The 20,267-nt window shown below is 36.2% G+C and overlaps 1 protein-coding gene and 1 long non-coding RNA gene across 2 annotated transcripts; both read right to left on the bottom strand.

Moving 5' to 3' along the window:
- Positions 1 to 33: 33 nt before the first annotated feature.
- On the bottom strand, positions 34 to 3,328 carry LOC122350681 (collagen alpha-2(IX) chain-like). Its single transcript, XM_043247358.1, has 7 exons — positions 3,276 to 3,328; positions 2,729 to 2,799; positions 1,744 to 1,797; positions 1,471 to 1,590; positions 1,257 to 1,295; positions 1,106 to 1,165; positions 34 to 144 (listed from the first exon to the last, which is right to left on the bottom strand). The coding sequence occupies exons 2-7, from the start codon at positions 2,789 to 2,791 to the stop codon at positions 34 to 36; spliced, it is 447 nt and encodes a 148-aa protein (XP_043103293.1). The 5' UTR covers positions 2,792 to 2,799; positions 3,276 to 3,328.
- An 827-nt stretch (positions 3,329 to 4,155) lies between these two features.
- Positions 4,156 to 8,269, bottom strand: LOC122350887. The gene is made up of 3 exons (XR_006251631.1): positions 8,175 to 8,269; positions 5,366 to 5,461; positions 4,156 to 4,335 (listed from the first exon to the last, which is right to left on the bottom strand). It is a non-coding gene; the product is annotated as an uncharacterized LOC122350887 (long non-coding RNA).
- Between the last annotated feature and the right edge of the window lie 11,998 nt (positions 8,270 to 20,267).

Here is a 20,267-nt window from a genome sequence, read left to right as displayed (position 1 = left end):
GATGCATATGGAGTTTTTAGATTCCCATAAGTCTTACATCCTCCCAGGTGGTCCTTTAGGGCCTGTCTCCCCATCCTTCCCAGCAGCGCCCTCTGATCCTGGTCTCCCAAGCGACCCTGGAATTCCTACTGGTCCTATTCTTCCCTAGTACATGATGAAAAAAGATACAGTTAGTATAGCATATGGTTCAGTCTACTTATCAACATAGATCTACATAGAATCTAAATAGCAGATAATTTCTTTTTTTAAATGAATTACTGCCATGTAGCCCAACTCTAAAAGCAATCACAAACCACATTCATTGACTGGGTTAAATTAATAGTAATAGTAAAACTTCACTTGCCCTTTGATTCTACTTTTCTACGATTTGCTGGTTGTAATCAATGGCAGGCAGTATTACTGTATGGGATGAGTACGGTTTTATAAAACCGGTTAAATAATTCTTTCATTTACAAAAGCATAAAAGCTTGTAAATGAAGAGGCAGCCAACAGAAGTTCGGATGAATGTCATCTTGATCACACTTCTCCCTTGATGCCAAAGATTTAACTGCTCTTATGATTTGAATGGCAGCGAGCCTGGAGTGAGTCAAACACAGCATCTCTTTGCTTTTGAATCAGCTGAAATCTGAACAACGTGGCTCGTTGACTTCATACTTGTTGATGCTTGTTGACCCACTGAGCTTATCAAATTCTTTTCAACCCATCTCAAGTGTCCACATGGTTTGATCACACGTTTATGAAACTAAACACCATGTTTGCACCATGATTGCATGATGAAGAGAGGAGACAGTGATACCTACGAGTTTCCTCGCTCTCCCTTTCTCCCCTGTATCCCTGGAACTCCAGGAGGGCCCTAAAAATAAATAAATAAACTATTAAAAAAAAATATAAAAAAAAAATATATATATATATATATATATATATATATATATATATATATATATATATATATATATATATATATACATAAATATAAAAAAAATATATATATATATATATATATATATAGGAATTTTGTTCCATTGTTACTGGCACCAAAAGTTTGTGGAATTATCTGGACAAAGAAATGAAGATTATATGTCAGCATCAAAGAATATATTTATACGCATTTGAGTGGTCCAGGCTGTCCATGTGGTCCCATAGGTCCTGGTAATCCCTTCACTCTCTGAAGGAAGTAGAAGAAAAAAAGAGTGAAACAAATTGCAGTGTATCTGCAGTGCACCGATGCAGCTCAAATAATGCTCTCATTAACTCACCGGCCACAGTGACACTAGTTTTTTGTAGAATTTCTTTTTCTGGAAGCAAAGCGAAAAGTATAAGAAGAACTGCACAGTGTTTTCAAGGACCGTAAGCATGTCCGCATCGTTTGCATTTCACAGAATCAGTTATATAACATTTATGTTTTCAAAATGAATGGTAGCGAAATCCTAATTTAAAATGAGCTAAATTAGTGAAGATATTGTTATGCACCTTAAAAGCTTGCCATTCTTCTTCTGATGTGTACCAGACTACAATAGCAGGCATGCCTGGCGGTCCGATTGGTCCTCTGTACCCTGTCTGGCCCGTTCGACCCATCACTCCTGCATACCCCTGTGTGACACCCGAACAAACACTCATAAAAGCATTCAATCGTTTGACTAAAAAATTTATATGACAAGATTTAGCTGAAAATATCTTACAAAAAGATTTATTTTAAAAAGTTGATTTAAATAAATGTAAGCTTAATTAATGCTTAATACAAACTTTGTCTCCTTTTTCACCTGGAGGACCTGGTAAGCCAGGTGGGCCTGGATACCCCTGTAAGAATAGAATCAATCAATCAATCAATCAATCAATCAATCAATCTATCTATCTATCTATCTATCTATCTATCTATATCTATCTATCTATCTATCTATCTATCTATCTATCTATCTAACAACAATTCTGTACAGAAACCTGCAACCACCGGAGGCGCAAGTGCTCAGTTAATTTTGCTTCACTGCCACTACATATCTCTTTCCACAGTAAAGTGATAATACCACTACTTATGCAGTTCACAATTTACATAACAAATGCAAAATGAGACCGACGGATTAACAGTTTAATGCACAAGTAGTGCAGTAAATACACTAAAATGGTTAAAAACGGAAGGCCTACATAGTGTCAGTACTGTTCCCTCTTTCTTTCTCTCGGCTCTGGTATTATTAAATAATTTCTCTAATCCTGTTCCTCTTTTCAGGATAATATTTCTCTCTCAGTGTCATACAAAGAGTCAGTTCTTGTTCATAAGCTCCATTCACTGGAGGTAAATGACCCTCCTTCTCCTCTTCTCCACACTTAATTGAATAATGCCTCTGCAAACTCAATTTCCTATAAAGGCTAGTGATGGGCCTGAGATGACCATGTGGGTGAGAATCACAGTATTAGAAAAAAGAGAAGAGGACTTTTCTTCAAAACAATCATCTAGCTATAACGATATACTGTATTTAAGGAGAACGTAAAATAGAATCCTTCATATCTGTAAGGCTGTAATAATTTTCTTTAACTTTCTACATTTCTTTCATTTAAAAGTGGAACAGATATGTGAAGGTGTCAGTGTATTAGTATATCTAGCAGAGACTCATTAAGAACAGTATTAACTGAAAGTAGTATGTAAACCTTACAGCATTATCAGTGGATATTAAAGCCTTTCATTCGACTGACAAACATCAATGCAAAAATAATGGAATATTAATGGGTTTCTTACACTTAGGCCTCTGAAACCTGATGTGCGTACTAGACCTCCTTCTCTGTTTATGTTTCTGTGCATCTGATTGGCTGAGTAAACACAAAAAAGCCAAATTAGACATTATTTTCATATTTTACATCTGCATTTATTGCGGCTTAAGAGAGAAGCCTTGTATGTTTTCACCTTCCCCTGTAAGTAATGATTTCCACACCAAATAAGCAAAAATGCAAAACAAATAAATTATAATACATTTAAAACAATAATTTCTTTAAAACAATATTTAATTTGATTTGATTTAATTTAATTTAATTTAACTCAACTCAACTCAACTCAACTCAACTCAACTTAACTTAACTTAACTTAACTTAATTAAATTTATGCAAATGGATTACATACAAATTAATTTCAGGTAGGATAAAATGTTACAGAAATTAAAATGTATACACTTCAACTTATATATTTCAACACTAATTATGTTATATATATATATATATATATATATATATATATATATATATATATATATATATATATATATATAATTTTTTTTTTTTTTTTTACTTACGCTGGGCTGTTGTTGTATTTGGTGTATTTGGATGTTCTGAACAGGCAGCAGTATCACCGTATAACAATCATCAGTCTCTAATTCTTCAGTCACAGGGCTTGTTGCTCCTCCTGTCTAATCTGTGGAGTCTCATCTGCATCTTCTCTCTCTCTCGGTGCAGTACTAGCTTCCTGTCTTTCAGCACTGGGACTCCCAGTTTGATGAAAAGGCATTAGCTGAGTGATTGCTACAGGTTGAGTTTGCATCGGCGTCGTGGGTCGACTAGTCACTCTGATTTCTTCATTCTTCTCCAGTGACTTTACTTTATTGACTGAGGCGCTGCGGTGCTGGTTTCCATGGCTGCGCGGGTCAGGTTTTGAAGTGAACCACTTGGCGCTGTGATTGAATCCTTAACAGACTTTGTCCACGACGCATTATTGGCTGAATCTAAAATTTCAATCGGATGGATATTTGTTGCTGTTCTAGAAATTTCCACTGGGTTTGTGTTCATTGAAACGGCAAGCTCTGTACTGTTCTTCAGAACTGAGACAGATGGCTGTAGTGTCTGCAAGAGCTCCTTATTAGTCTGACCTTTGACCTCTGATTTGTCTTCAGTGCTTATTTTGATAGAATCTTTAGATTGTGAAATGGAACTACCTGCTGTAGAACTGATATTTTGTCTTAAAATTCGAGGTTCAGTGTCAAACACGCTCCTGTTCTCTGGAAAATGAAATGATTGAGTTGTTTTGGTGGGCTGGACGGGGAGAGAGGAAATGAAAGTTTCTTTTTTGTATATTCCACCCGCACCTGCCTCCTCTTGTTTATAACAGAGGCTTTGGCCCATTCAGATTTCATTTCATATGTAGAATCAGCTCGGCAGCCTCGATGTTGCCATCTTTAATTTAGATAGTCTTTCCAAAGATCCATTTGCTGGTGTCTGTGAATGTGGCCTGCTTAAATCTACAGGTGATAAAGGAAATGACATCATATGTGGGCACTGATGAATGCTTCTTTCTGTGTCAATCTTCACTGTTTTATTTTTATCTTCTACATCCGTTGTCGCAACAGACTTGTCTTCTTCCTTGTAATAAGTTTGAACAGATACATACTTTAATATAGTTCACATAGCTCATATAGGTTCACAATATACATGTACATAAACTCTAAAATGACTAAGAGATTTCCAGACAGCAGTGATCAGACACAGAGTGTCTCTTGAGTGACATGTTTGTGAGCAAAGTAAACTGAGTTTTATCCGCTCGTAAAGTTAGTACACTGAAGTTGACTGATTCATGGCCCTCTAGATCTCCATAATGGAAAAACACACAATCTACAGCCACATTTTCAACCTAACATCAAGCAGTTATACAGCGGTGATAAATTCAATATCTTCTTTTATCCAAAGATTTGCATATCAAGTACACAGATAATTCATGACAATTATTTGATAAGGACATCTAAAAAGAAATCACACCACTCGATACTTTTATTTAGCAAGGATGCTTTCGATTGATCAAAAGTGACAGTAAAGGCAATGTTATAAAATGTTTGTATTTCAAATAAATGCTGTCTTTTGATGTTCTAATCACTAAAGAATCCTTAAAATGCATTACAGTCACAAAAAAGTTTTGAACTTTAAAAGTGCCCTTTTGAATTTTAAAGTGTCCCTTTTATATATAAATGGTTCATATTCTGGTTTTAGGAGTCTCAAAGAACAGGTTGACAAACATGCAAAGTCAAAAAACACTTTTAATTTTCTTATAATATGTATTTATTTTAACCTTATTTGTTCAACCACTCCCAAACAATTTGTTTAACGGTGAATTTTTTCCAAACACCTCTAAAGATTGGACGATTTCATTTAAAGCAGTGCTTTAGAGCTTTAAACGCTCCAAAACTTGCATAGTAAAGAATTAATTGGTGAGGTGAGTCTTCATTCAAAAACATCAAAAAATCTAGCGCTCCCAATCTTTTGCACAATAAACCTTTTTCAATTAGTATCTACTATTTGGTTTTCATTCATCAAGTTGCATCCACATGAACTGGGCTAGTTGTGCTGATTGCATGAATACTTTGGCATTGTTCCAAAAAAAAATAAATAAAGATTTTACCTGTGACTTCTGGATACAGTGGGATTTGTGATCAGGACAGTCAGGGTCATCTCCAGTCAGGTCACTCATTACTAAGGTCATTTGCTGCATGATACCCTGTAAAGCATAACAACCATCTCCAGTTTACAGATAATGACTTTTCACTGATTAAAGCAAACAACAGACATCTAGAAAACAATAGATTTCCAAGATCCATACAGACGGAAAATGTGTTTGATGAGCACAATAAAGCATGTAATACTCAAAGCAATTACATTAGCTGCAATAATACACCTCCCTGACGTTCACGCTTGATTATATGAAACCAAATCAATGGCAGATAATGAAAATAAAAGAGTTTATATTAATGGATGAGCTCAAGCATCAATAGAGTTCAAATGGAGATGATGATTATTACAATACCGCCATAAAACAAACTACCCAATAAAGTGTATAAATCAAGGAGCAATATACATGTAATCATGTACAGCTCAAAAATAGACATCTATTATTTGTCACTAATCTTTCATTGATTTATCAGCAAAAATATCCAGTACATGAGACATGTCCACAGTTGCTATGACAATGTCTCATGCCATGGTTATGAAAGGACCAGATGTGAAAATCATTTTTTTATTTTTATCATCCTCCTTAACATCATGTCAGACTGCAATCATCCGCTGTTTTCCTTTACTGACATGCCGTTTGCATTATTTAACGGCACAAGTCAACACAAGGCTGAAACCACGCAATTTGGTGTGGAAACATTAAGTTTAATTAGCTGCTGTAGCATTGATTCTCCAGTCCAGAAGAGGGAGATTTACTGTACGTAGGTTTAAATGTGACAAGCAGTTTGGGAATTGTCTGCAATCTCAGCTTCATAATAACATAAGTAAAGCCCCAATCGTGCCAGTGTTAGAAAGGTTTCTCTCAAGCAGCCGCTGAGCTGAAGGCAATCCTTTGACTGCATAACAGCTTGTGTTTGCTTTTCTCACATGGGCTCCAGAGCTCTGTGAACTTCACTTTCATTTCATCCAGCCTGTGGTGTTTGCAGGGACCGGCTAGTTTGCATTGCAAAGAGAATTAGCTGTTTGTGGCAACGTTCCAGCCGACATTGAACTTGGGCTGTGATTATGGCAACGGTGGCTGTCAGGGGCAACAGTTACACAAGAGAGCATCAATGTGCTCACAAACTATAAAGGATATAGGACACATCTTACATCTTATCCATTAACTAATATACATTACGTTAAAAAAAAGGAAATTCATTATATTAGGCCTTAATTTGGATTTCTCTTTTTTAAAGCTGTTTTTCTTATTATTATTTTTATATTAAGTTATTTGAGAATAAAATAACCATAACTAATTGTTAATAATTAATTAAGAGATATTAAAGATTTAATAATTAATAACAGGTCATTTTAGGATCAGTGTAATTTTTTTTTGAATTTAAAGAAATTGTTTTATTTAGCAAGGAGTGTGAACAAATGAGAGTGAAGACATACTAGATTTCTATTTTTAATTTGCCGTTATTTTTATCAGTATTTTTTTAAAATTTTACGGCCTTCATGAGCAATTTTTTTTCTTAAAAAATTAAAAAATGATTTTGAATGGCAGTAAAGCTGCCATTTACCCCAGTTTAAAAATGTTAGTAAAAAATGATGTAGTGGTTTTGTTGTGTTCACTTGTTTACTCAGCAGCTATATGAATATGACATTGGCATTTTTGGCACTTACTGTTGATCTGTTTTTAAATGACTTTTATGCTTACCAGGACTGCAATTGTTTTGATAAAAAAAGCAGCAATGTTTATTAATGTTAAACATGATTACAATCTAATAATTTTCTCAAAGTCTTTGTGACATTAAAAATTTATTTAAATAAGTAAATAAATAAATAAATCTTCCAGACCCAATGTCTTGAAGAGTGGTGTATGAATAAGTTTTTAAATGTATTTTAAAATGTACCCTATTTTTGGACCTATCAGTGAAGTTGTTTTTGTGTATAACTACATGAATTCAATTCAGATTTAAAAAAGGAAGTGTGAGATTTTCTTGCATTTCTGAAGTTTAGCTCTGGTTTATGAAAAAACTCAACAAAATAAGGCCAACTATTGCAATCAACGTAAGTTAACTCAACTAGAATTGACAACTTAAAAACTTGATTAAAATAATGAATGTCTAAAAATCATTTTACTGATCAACAAATTTTAAATCTATTAAAAATATGAAGTCTGATCCACAGGATAGCTAACTAACAATGACAACAGCCAAATATAAAATAAACCACTAAAATGTAAAACAATTATATTTTTTTCATAATAATCAACATACAGTATATTCAACATCCAGTGCATGCTGGGAACTTGAAAGTTTGGGATATGTCTTAAACAAATACTCAACTAGTTAAGGTAAACAAGACAACTTTTGATAGTGATTTAGAGTATTAATAATTGAATTGTTTAGAGTATTTTTATGAGATCTCCTACTAAAAATAGTTTGTTCAGTGTATTTTGAAAAACTTTTCAGAAGTTGGATTTTTCCTGTTCCTGTCCTCGTCATGCTCATGACAAAGGCCTCAGGCCTGGCCTGGGGCAATCAAACACCGAAATACACACCGTGCTCAAATCACATCAAAACACAGATTCAGATTCATTCACTGATGCCAGCTGAGACAGAAGCACATAGAGCTTTATATTAACGTTTGAATGCTGGAATCGCGCTCAGAATAAAGCAATTATTGCTACAAACTATAAAAACAAGGTCTGCAGACAAACAAACAAAAGTCAATTTACTTTCGAGCATTAGTTGCGTATGAAAGGAGACACTTACTACACAGCAGAGAAGTTTGAGCAGAGTCTCAGAGTCCTGCATGGCGCTTTCAGAAGGAGGTATGGTCAGTCTTTGAACTCTGAAGGCCACTAAAACAGAAAGGCACCTGAGAGCCGCCAGAGATGGGCTGTGCCATACACACACACTCTCTCTATAACACAGCTTAGTGCATAAACAGCGTAGAGCCCAGGGAAATGATAGAGAGAGCCTCACTGTGGCCCTGATGAAGAAGGGCCATTTGGACACTTCCCAGAGAAACCAAAAGAATGAAAGCGCTATATTTTAGACAAAGTAATATCTGGGTTCTGACGCGCTATTTTATAGTGTACTTTACAGCAAATGAATAAGATCAAATGCTACATTGAAGTGCACTGGACGGCAGGTGCTTTATTAGGATAACTAGTGATTCTTAGTGACTTACTGTTTGGTTTTGTTAGATCTAAAGCATGAGCTCATGGGACAACCAAATATTTAAACTGCTGTGGGCAGCGAGTCATATTCACCGAAAGCATTGATCTAGAAAGCCCTTTTTTCTTAAGCATATGTGTGTGTGTGTGTTCTGTTCACATATGGCTCCAGTGAGGAATGTGACAAAATGTTTAGAGGAGTGTCTAACTTACGGTAAAGGTGTGAGGCAACGCTGTCTGCTCCTCCCAGAGGTATAAGGGTCTACTGGAAGACTGGAAGACATTCAGTCCCGTTCTGATGCCACACCACTGAAAATATGAACACAATTATGAGCTTTTAAAAGCAATTTTAATATCTCTAGGGAAATGTTGGGTAAGTGGAGTGTTTGAACGTTGACCCGAATTTCAGTTAGTATCATTACACATTCTAGTTAATATAGCTGTTGCAAATGTCACATCAAATTAACTCCTCACTGAGAGGGGTTTTCAGTGGAAATTTCCTTTTAATGAACTCTAATGCAAATGTGATTTTCAGTAGAAAAAGCAGAGCAAAATGAAATGAAACAAATAAAAAATTAAATATCTGTGTGCATGTCCATGTTATTTTGTGCCAAACTGGTGCTGTTGCGGGTTACAGCATTTGTAAACTTACAAATAAATAAAATACCTTTTTTTTTATGATCTTATCATTATTATCCCTCGGTTTTACAGACAAGGTTTAAAACTAGTCCTAGACTAACATATAAGTCTAAGCTGTTTCATTTAAAAAAAGCCATCATTTAAAAAAAATAATTAAATAAATAAAACCTAATTAAATTATAGCCATCATTATCTGTCCTTTCGGTTTGACAAAAGTAGCAAAATAAAATAAAATTAAATAAAATTAATCTTTATCTGTCCTTTACATACATGCCCATTACAATGGTACATATGAATTAGTGTTACTAATTAAGGGATACAGAATTCTTGTCTGGGATGACAATGAACAATAATTGAGCTAAAACAAGGGTGCACTTTATGTGTTAGTGTGTCTTTGTGTCTCATCATACATATCAGCAGATCCAGGTGGTGATGAAAGTGATCTGCACCTGCACTGCTCAAACCCCTCTGCATAGATAAGCTGTTACCTCATCAGAGAACCTGGAAAACACACACACACACACACGCACACGCACACACACACACACACACACACACACTCGAATTGGCTCACGCACCCACAAATATCACAATGCACATACTCAAGCACATTCAGACAGAAAAACATAAATACTGCTGCTTTGAGCAATTGATTAGTGCGCATAACTCTCACTAAATCTCTCACTAAATATAGCAGATACACTTCATCAGTACAGAGAACAGAAAATTATTTCAAATCTGAGATGAATCATGAAGTTGTCATGCTGTACACATGCTACAAAAGAGTGATGTTTTCCCCACCTAGTGTCATCTCACAGACTAATGTTAGGTTTACCATAGACCTGACAAGTACATTCAGTAAAAGATAGTGTCAGAAGGAAAAGTCTCACTTTAATGTCAAAACCAAACAAATACAATTTTCCTCCGCAATCAAGATTTATATATATATATATATATATATATATATATATATATATATATATAGAATAGACTGATGATATATCAAGGAATAGACTGATGACACAAAGAGACTATGAAGTATTGAAGTACCCTGGTGTCATTGTCAACATTTTAAGGTGTTTGTTGTGACATAAAGAAACATGTTGAGCATGATGTTGTCCCATTTTAAAATGTGACAGCTCTTGTATACAAATGTTTGACTGATGGATGTATTCGTTCAGAGCAACGGCAGATGGTCTGTCTCGCCTCAGCTCCTCACATATGCTGACCTGATGTAACAGCCAGATTGGCAGCACCTGGAACAGGTTCAGCTCTATATGGCGTACTTAGCTTCACTCATACATGAGCATGAAATACAGAACACTTCACCTGTCAGTGTGGTATGTCTGTATGGACTCTTCTCAAACCCTGGCACAATATTTTCTGATCTGATCACCACGAGCAGGAGAGCCGGTTAAGTCAGTAACAGTTTAGTCTCTAACCATTTCAAATAGATTGCATTACAAATAGAAAGGACAGAGATTGGTCATTGTGTCCAAAAAAAACATCTTTAAGACAATTTACAGAAAACATGGCTTGGAAACTTCTCGGTACATATACTGGATTTATAATATCTACATACGATACATGAGTCCTCCATATAGACTCCACTGTTAAAGGCCAGGATGTCACCTGGATCCACTTGCATTAATGTCATGCACTATTTATCAGGCCCTTCACATCCTTGTTACCTTCAAGGAATGTCAGTCATTATACCTGCTCATCTACCCATTTCTATCTAATGTTTACCTGTATACCCATGTAACCCATATATCTATTATCTATCCATGTCTACCCATATTTCTTACCATGTGCTTACCTATATCTATCTATCCGTCTATGCATAAGCATCTATATGTCTATCCATTCATCCATTTAACTGGCTATCAATCTCTTGTGGGATGATCACAGAAGATCTTTTTCCTCAGAAAGGCTTCTAAAATGATCCTTACAGTCTAATGCTGCACGCTTCGCACATTCGTGGGCATTCTCACTTTTTGTTTTTATAGAAAAACAGATGGTTGGGCTTTCAGGAAAGTGGGACAGGACAAATATAGACAGCAGCAGTAAATCATCATCAACAACACGCTGCTGAAGCGCTATAGAGAATCTCACAGTTTGAAATAGATTTTATAAATAACCACAATACTGCCAATAGAGCCATATAGGAGAGAAGAAATAGTTTTCAACACCCTCAGAGCTGACTGAAAACAGTACGCCAGATCAGAGAATCCACTCTAACCACTCACACATGGCATTGCATCAAGTATAAACTGTAAAACAAATCACACAGAACAACAACAGTAAGATTAAGCAGAGACAGCTGCAATGGGAATCTTTTTATTTTATATAATTCACAAGGCAGCGACCCCAGCAGGCCATGAAGAACAAGTACCAAATACTCTCTATTCACATTCAGGAACATGTCAAGAAAACAAATTACAACACAACACATGATACAGAAATTCTCATGAGGGGCAACTGATTTTAAAATGCTTATAATAAGATGCTGGAATATACAGAAACTAACCAAAGATCTTTATTAATTCAAAATGGTATGTAAATATCTTTGTTTTGTTTGTTTCTTTGTATCATTTAATCTTAGAGAGAAACCAGTCTGAGGAGGCATGTTGGGTGACCAATAACGCTGGTTCCATACTTCTGCTACAATACTCAAAGACAAATTTTCGTCACGCCCATTTCCTACAGCTACTTCTCAGTCCCAGCTCACCATATTCAGGCTTAACATACATTTTGAATTTTGCAAACGCATTTGCAAAAGCAGCTTTTCTGCTAGACCTAGCACGTAAGAAGGAGGTGATGCTTCTCATTAATTTAAACTACAGTTTCTATGCCAAACTATAAACAGAAATTCACAATAAACATTACAAATGAACCCCAAGGCAACAAACACTAACTGTAATTGCTTTCCCATTATTTTAATAGAGCTAGAGGGGTGAATCACAGTAAAACATGTACAGGTCATTTCATACCCTTTTGTTGTTGTTACTTTGAAATTATAATTTGCATAGGAAGCAAGGATGCCTATTTGTGTACCATTAATATTAGTTGCATTGTGACATTATTTTAGCAAGATTTTTCCTAAATTCTCATGCTTGCAATGCATCCAGACTTTTTTATTCTCACAAGATTCTAAGACTCTCTTCTATGCATACTTCACAACTACAATAAATATAATTTTTTCATTTTGATATAATGTTCACAAACCCATTGCACTTTTGTATTATATTTACTGCACAAGTAAACATTCTATGTAGCAATGCAAAAAATTATAATGGTTGCTTGCATATTGGATGCTTCATTTTCTTTTTCTGCAAAACACAATAGCTTATTTTTCCTTTTGGCTTTATGCTGAAATTATGACCCAGACAGTCTTTGTGAGATTCACCCCAAGAGTAATTTTAATTTAAGAAATTTTCTTAAGGGTCAAAAATTATCAGCTAGAAAAGAATGAGATGATAAGTCTAATCAAACATAACATGGTGCATCTGAACCATTTCAAATAGATTGCATTACAAATAGAAAGGACAGAGATTGGTCATTGCGTCACAAAAGATAACATCTTTAAGACAAATTAGATTCTTTACAGAAAACATGGCTTGGAAACTTCTCAGTACATATACTGGATTTATAATATTTACATACGATACATGAGTCCTCCATATAGACTCCACTGTTAAAGGCCAGGATGTCACCTGGATCCACTTGCATTAATGTCATGCACTATTTATCAGGCCCTTCACATCCTTGTTACCTTCACGGAATGTCAGTCATTATTACGATATGTAGTTAAAGGGGTATTTAACTCTCGTCATGGACAGACTGAACATCACTGCCTGTATTCTGAGCGTGTGTATTAGATGTATGCTTGTGTGTACCTCTTAAATAAACCTCTGACACAGGTAGCAGAACAATCAGGATGCCAAAGCCTCCATTATGCACCTGTCATCTGTCCATCAGCTTCTGAAAATCATAAAGAAGTGGCATGCCAGGAAAGGACCGTGTAAACGCTGTGTCTGAACACGCTGTTCTTATTGGCAGAGTACAGAAGTTCTGCTGATGGGGCATCTCAATATGTGGAGGCAGATTTGGAGAGCTGAGCGTGTTCAGGCAAGACCCAAATCCTGAAGATACGTTTAGATACATCTGCATTAGCCAGTGCTTCATTTATGGGTGGGTTCAGAGAAAGGAATAAGGGCACAAACCTCATCTTCAACCTCAGTGTGCTCATGCTTGGACTGTTGATCATTTCAGCATGTTCGTTGCTGTCCTTTTACCACAATCAGTTCTTTAGTATGGTTCTTCTGAGATGATCACACATCTCTGATCAGACTCCACATTCACAGACACACAAATAAACACACACAGGCATATTTTTCCTTAGATCCAGGCACAAAGCTTAGAGGCGTCAATCTAACACGGTCATCCTCATCAGTGTCACTGAGAAGCTCACAGCCTGACGTCCCTGGCGTGGCTTGTGCTAGTCGTTTACGGAAATGTCCGTTAGGCACCTGCCAGGTGTGGCGTAGTTGTGGAGGCGGAGCTGATGGTGTTGGAGCGGCCCAGGCTGGTTGCCATGGCAGCCTCTCAAAAGTGAGTCTCCTCTACACCACTTGAGTCCGGACTGTGTGCGTCCTCCTGCAGTGGCAGATACGGCTCGAGATGTATCGGTGAGGGGTGGAGTGGGCCATGGCGGTGCCTGGTCCCGTCGGTTGGTTCCTCACCTTCCTCTGTGGGTTGGGCCCTTGACCGAGCCTCTCCTTGTGTGGGATGAGCACGGCAGACTAACGGAGTAGGATATGTGAGGCCGAGGCCGAGAAGGTGTCTGTGGGAGTTGACGGCGCCCTCGAGGTGTCCCTGAATCAAGTAGAGGGAATTGGGCTGCTTGAACTATTGCCTATAGGGATAAGAAGATATGGGAGTAAATGATTTTGGGTAAATAAATTGAGAGACAGAGAGAAAGCAATGACATGATGAAATAAATGCATAATTATGTACATTGCAGACACAAAGTTTGGTGTCTGTAAAATTTTGAAAAGCTTTGGACAAAGGTTTCTTATGCTCACCAAAATTTTTTTAAATCAAAAAATATAGTAGTGATATTGTGAAATGTTATTATAATTTAATATATATTAAAATACTATTTGTTTATTTAATGGTAAAGTTGACTTTTCACCAGCCATTTCTCCAGTCTTCAGTGTCACATTATCCATCTAAAATCTTTTAAATTTGCCGATGCTCAAAGAGCAAATCTTATTCTAATCAATGTTAAAAAAGTTGTGCTTCTTAATATTTTTATAGAAAGTGTGATGCATTTCTGGATTCAGCATTCTCTTATAAAATCTGTAAACTGTGTTCTTTTAAATAAATATCTTTACATGTTTTTATTGCCATAATCATTTAATTGAAATTACAATTCTTCAAAATTCTTAGCACTTTCCATAGCAAACACTAAATATTCTGCCAGGTCACATGTTTTTGTTCTCACCTGTCTGAGGTCGTGTGTTTCCTGCCCTCACTGGGGGAACGAGAGGCGTCTCTCCTGGGACTGACTCCTTTCTTCTGAGTTGCAGCGAGACACATCTGGAGACAGCAGGTGTCTTCTCTCTTTAGACCGTCCTCTCTCTTTGTCCACTGGCTCCCACGCAGGTTTGACCTGACAGCTGCACATGCACAAGCATAAGCACGTTAAGGCAAGGGCAGACAGAGAAACACACATAAATATGGCCATAGCCTGGGCACCTTCATAAATCACATACATGTGTACTGGTTCTGGGTACCCAGCAATCTGCATATTTTGTATGTCTTAATCTTATCTGACACACACAATTTATTTAGCCCTCAACTGATGAGCTGAAGCAGGTGTGTTAAATAAAGACCAGGACTGAATTATCTTAGTATTGACTTGGTACTAAATACTGGTTCTTTTGACATCCCTACTGCAAACTGACCTCTGAAGCTTCTTTGTCTGGGTCTTTCCAGTCGGTCTGGGCTCACCCTCTCCAGCGAGAACTCTTCCTGCCAGTCACCATTCACACACTGATCACCAATCGTGGAGACCAGCGCTTCATCAGTTTGCTCTCTGAAGACACCTGCTGTACATGCACAAAATACAAACACAAAACACATGCATAAACCCCAAGGGCACACATGCATCAACAATCAGAACAAAAAGACAAAAAATGAAACAAATACATATTATGCTGGAAAATTTACACATGCTCTCTTTGAAACCGCACAGTGATATTACACTAAACAATGTAAATGAAATGAGTTCCTATACAAAAAAAAGTTTCCGAACTGAGCTCTTAACAAAGTTAACCACCACCACCTACAGTCCCCGCTGGAAAAACTGGTTGGTCAAGCTGGTTAAGATGGTTTGTTTCTGGTAGCTGCTTACGCCACTGCTCCTACTAACTTAAACAAAGGTGCTCACCAGTTTTAAACAGGTTGACCTTGGGCATACCAGTTAATCAACATCTAAAACTTTTTACTCCCAGATAAATGGTATATAATATTATATTATACATTAATGATATATACATATTTACATTACTTTTTATATCTATATAAATGATCAAAACAAATTTTAAAATAATGATATATATTTATATAGCTAGAATATTTTCAGAATTTATATTTTCAAACACTATGATTCCATATTAACATTCTCAAGAGGTAAAAACTTGTTACCAAACCTAAATCTGAAGCTGGTTTTAGTTTTTCCAGCAGGGTTAGACATTACATTTCCACCAAATCACAAAGCGACCTACTTTTCTACATGCTGTTTCCATTCCCTTTGGGATCAACAGCAACGCTGGCGCAGTAACCATAGAGCAGATTTACACAGAGCAGCTAGTTATCGCGAAGCTAAGCGAACACAGGTAGTACCTGTGGCTCTATCGCCAGGCCCGAGGCATGGAAGAGGCTCGGATGAGACACTCTCCCTGGCACTTGCAGAGGATCGGTCTGCATGCTAGTGGGGCACAGCACACTGCTAAAATTCTTTGTGCTCTGGCACCTCACGCAGTTAGAAAGAGAAAAAATGGGGGAGAGGTAAAGACATTCAGCCCACAACACTTAGGAGCTCTAAAGCCCCATTCACACCAAGAGCCTTAACAATAGCTATAATGATAATTATATTTGTGTTTACAGCAGTATTTGGTTTTTACACATTCAGTTTTAAATGAACTTTGCAACAATGCAACTGACTTGCTGCTGCTTTATGCTAGATACCAAAAGAGAAACGACTATCCTACATTAGATAAAGATAAAAAGAGAGACTCTGCTAACAGAGTTTCGCGTTTGAAGAGTCGGTTTATGCTGTTGCATTTACACTGCTTTTACCAGCAGATGTCTTCAACATGCAATATTTTGAGCATATCAGTCAATCTAACTATTGTAATCTATCTGATTTAACATGCGAATTTAGCTAATGCAGCCAATGTAGTAGAATAAAATACCGCCTTTTCAGTACAACTCTAAGAAGGCAAGACATATTTGTAGAAACTAGTGCTGTATACGTGAGGTAGTTTTCATGTTTACTCTGTAATAGAACTTCGTGATGTATTTGGTATTTTTAATGTGCAAGCTCTATAAATTAAAAGAAAGGATATTGAATGTTTTATCGTTCATCAGCTTTAAAACTGAAACTGATTCCAACAATATTGTTTTTCTATATCTTTATAGTTGTGGTGTGAACTTTTATTCATCATCAATTTAATATAATTTTTAGAACTTGTGATTCTTGGTGTGAGCAGGCCTCAAATATTTATTTGCACCAAGTGTGTAACTGTTAGGAGTGGACATAGAATAGAAATGCAAGGTTATGTACTGAAGTTAAAATAACCTGGCTAATCTTATCTCCTTTTGAAGCAAGTATTTATTTAAAGACAAGTTTATACACAAAATGTCATAGAGAAAAGTAAAGTGGCAAGAGGAAGCACCATAAGCACAACATGACCAATACGTATAAGCAACTCAAGGGGGTGTAGAAACTTTCAGCAGAAACTACACATATTGGGCATACACACAAGCGCTCTAACACAAAAGTGTTCCAAACATAAACCAACCTAAATCATAAGATATTTAGTGGTATATCACAGTTCATGGCAGAGAGGCAAAGAAAAAGCTACCAGGAGGGTACTCCTGGAAATAAGAGTACGGATAAGAGTACAGAAAGACATCTAAGCTTGTGTATAACTGCTCACTGGTTATAAGTGCTGGAAGTTATCTGGACCTGGCAGTCTAACCTTGAAAACCACATCAATACACCCTTCCAAACCTTAAAAACAGCTCTCTAAAAATCTCCCTTTACAAGGCCAGAGGCAAATAATAAAGGAATGACAGCCAAAGCTGCAAATATGAAAAAATATGAGTAGAAGCATCATGCTGGGATTGTAGATCAGAGAGGTGATGTCCATGCAGATGACTTTCTGACAGACTGAAGATCAATGCCAATTACAGTCCGTGCTTTTACCAAATCAGTTTGTTTTAAAAAAATTAGTTTTACTTTTCTATCTCTAAACCTTTACAAATAGATCAGTTACTGGCTGTGTATTCAGACCCTGTTAGCATTTGTCAGTTTTCCAAACAGGGTATTCATGAATTCATGTTAACTGAGAATGAGCCTGAATTCACACACCACAATTTAGGAATTTCATTAGATTGTGAATTTGGATCTTGTTATAAAAAATATAAAGTAGCTATCAGGTATTTCATGCACATGTATAAAACAATGAATAAAACACATCATGTAAGACATGTAAAAAATTAGATGTATTTCTTTGTATATTTTAGTTTCTCCTACCATACTCTGAAGGTGATACTGGTGTTAGTATTCATCCTCTCCTCCATGCTGTCTTGGGCCATGGGCTGCATAAAGATCTTGAGAGATGGGACCTCAGTGCCACAAATCCCACCTCTACTTCTGAGAAAATAAATAGTAGTTTTCAAACTGAGGGTCCAAACATTGTTTTTGCCAATCAAAATTTTTAGCACCATTTATTTCAGATGGATTTTTAACATTGTAAGTGAGTGCAATAAAAAGACTAAGACCTTGTCATACTTATCAAAATGATGATTATTTTAGAAAAGGGATATAAAAAATTTAATACAAAAACTATATATTTTTTATCATATAGTATTAACATGTAACAGATAGATAAATTGTACATTATGTAAAAGTAACTAAAACTGTGACAAAACATTTTACACTACTTAAAATTAGCAGTTATTATATAATACGTGCTGAAATATATTTCAGCTGAATTTACCAAGGCAACATTTCTCATTGAATGTAATTCAAATGTAACAAGTAAAATAAACTAAAAACTATATAGACATAAAAAATGTACAAATTACAAAACCACAACGAAAGATACTTAGCTTAAATTAAAATGAAAGCAGAAATATAAAAATAAAAATCTAACTTAAATCTTAACAATATTAGTATATCAATTATACTAAAATAGAGGATCGAGCAGACACAGGACGATTATACTGTAAGCATACACACACACACACAACATGTACAATTGGGGCAGATCTGCACTGTGGGACAGAATGGCAGAGCTTTGGCACTGCAGAGATATCCTGTGCTTAATGAGATGCATCCATGCGTTGGAACATTAGTCGTGTTTCTGGAGCAACATTAGATAGTTGCACAATCTTTCCAGCAACACAGTAATCCAGTACAAAAATCAGTACATCTTTTCAAACTTTTAGAGAGTTTACACTTTAAAATTTATATAATTGAGATTTTTTTAGTGAAATTAACGGCATTCTATACAGTTATATACATGGCAATTGCATTTATCAATGTAGCAACCTAATTGAATAGGCATTAAAAGTATTTAGCTCTGAATTTCTAGTTCTGTAGAAAGTAAAGACATCTTTACCTGTTCCTCAAGCTGTTGTGGAGCTTCTTAGCTGTTCCTGCTTGTAGTAGTCCATGATCATCATGGCTGCATAAATCTTCCCAATGGTCATGTCACTGGCTGGAAGAAAGATTTTGTGTTTGTTGTAGAAAGCTAAGTTTTAGTCACAGACTGCAAATTGCTTTGCAACTTTCCAGAGAGTCAGGGGGCCTAGTAGCTATCATGGTACCACAATAAGCTGTGATTGTAGTGAATATACCAAAAATGTAAATAACATGTTGTTAAATTAAAAAGAAATTACAAAAAAATAAAGAAAGTCGTTAAGATGTCACCTTTGTGGATGGTACAAGCAGATAAAGATTTCTGGGAGAGTGTGCCAGATAGCACTGATTCCTTCTGCAATTCTATGTCCATCTGACCCCTGTCCTCACCTATATACAAGAACCGTTTAACTAATATTACTCTTGAAACAAATAACAAATCAGGTTGTTTGATGAACCTAAATTGCATTAGTGGCAACCTCGAGCAATTTTGTCATCCAGTACGCCAGTCGTATCAGAGCCATAAGTGGGTGAAGTGGACAGACATGTCTTCTGCATCCTGCATGTTCATCAGAACCAACCTCTGAAAAAGTCGTAGTAAGGACAGAAAACATGTAAACACAAGTACTTGTGCGTGAGCATGCTTTTAAAATAGTGAACTAACAGACATATAGGTTTAGTGTTTTTTTAACTTCACAATTAACACTAACAGAATGTCTAACATCACATTCATGCACACAGTTTGAAACACATATACTGGATGAGACAGTTGAAATTTATGCATTGGTGAAGGATCACACTTTATGAATATGCCTTTGCAATATGTCTTTGCGCTGGAATAAATGTCAGAGGTTATGACAGTGTTGAAGGCACATATTCGAAATAGAAGTATCATTTTGATCGGATGTACAAGGGACTTCACGGTACAGAGATAGTTAAAGACAATGACAAAGAATAGCATCATTGATCTTCATAAATTATATTATAGCTATGTATTAGTGTTGACATACAGTGACCCTCTGCCAGTTGTCACTGCATTACAAAAAATATGTTTAGCTGGCTTGTGTTTCTAAATGTTTCACTTGGTACTGCCAAATATGCAAATTC

This window comes from Puntigrus tetrazona, chromosome 8 (genome assembly GCF_018831695.1).
Source record: "Puntigrus tetrazona isolate hp1 chromosome 8, ASM1883169v1, whole genome shotgun sequence".
NCBI lineage: Eukaryota > Metazoa > Chordata > Actinopteri > Cypriniformes > Cyprinidae > Puntigrus > Puntigrus tetrazona.
Note: the sequence above shows the minus strand (reverse complement) of the source record. Positions and strands in the feature narration are given on the sequence as shown.

Coding starts and splice junctions, on each gene's coding strand:
- LOC122350681 (XM_043247358.1), bottom strand. CDS start 2,791: ATGCACAGAAACATAAACAGAGAAGGAGGTCTAGTACGCACATCAGGT. Junction 1,166..1,256: donor AACTAGTGTCACTGTGGCCG/GTGAGTTAATGA, acceptor TACTTCCTTCAG/AGAGTGAAGGGATTACCAGG. Junction 145..1,105: donor AGCCTGGACCACTCAAATGC/GTATAAATATAT, acceptor ATCATGTACTAG/GGAAGAATAGGACCAGTAGG.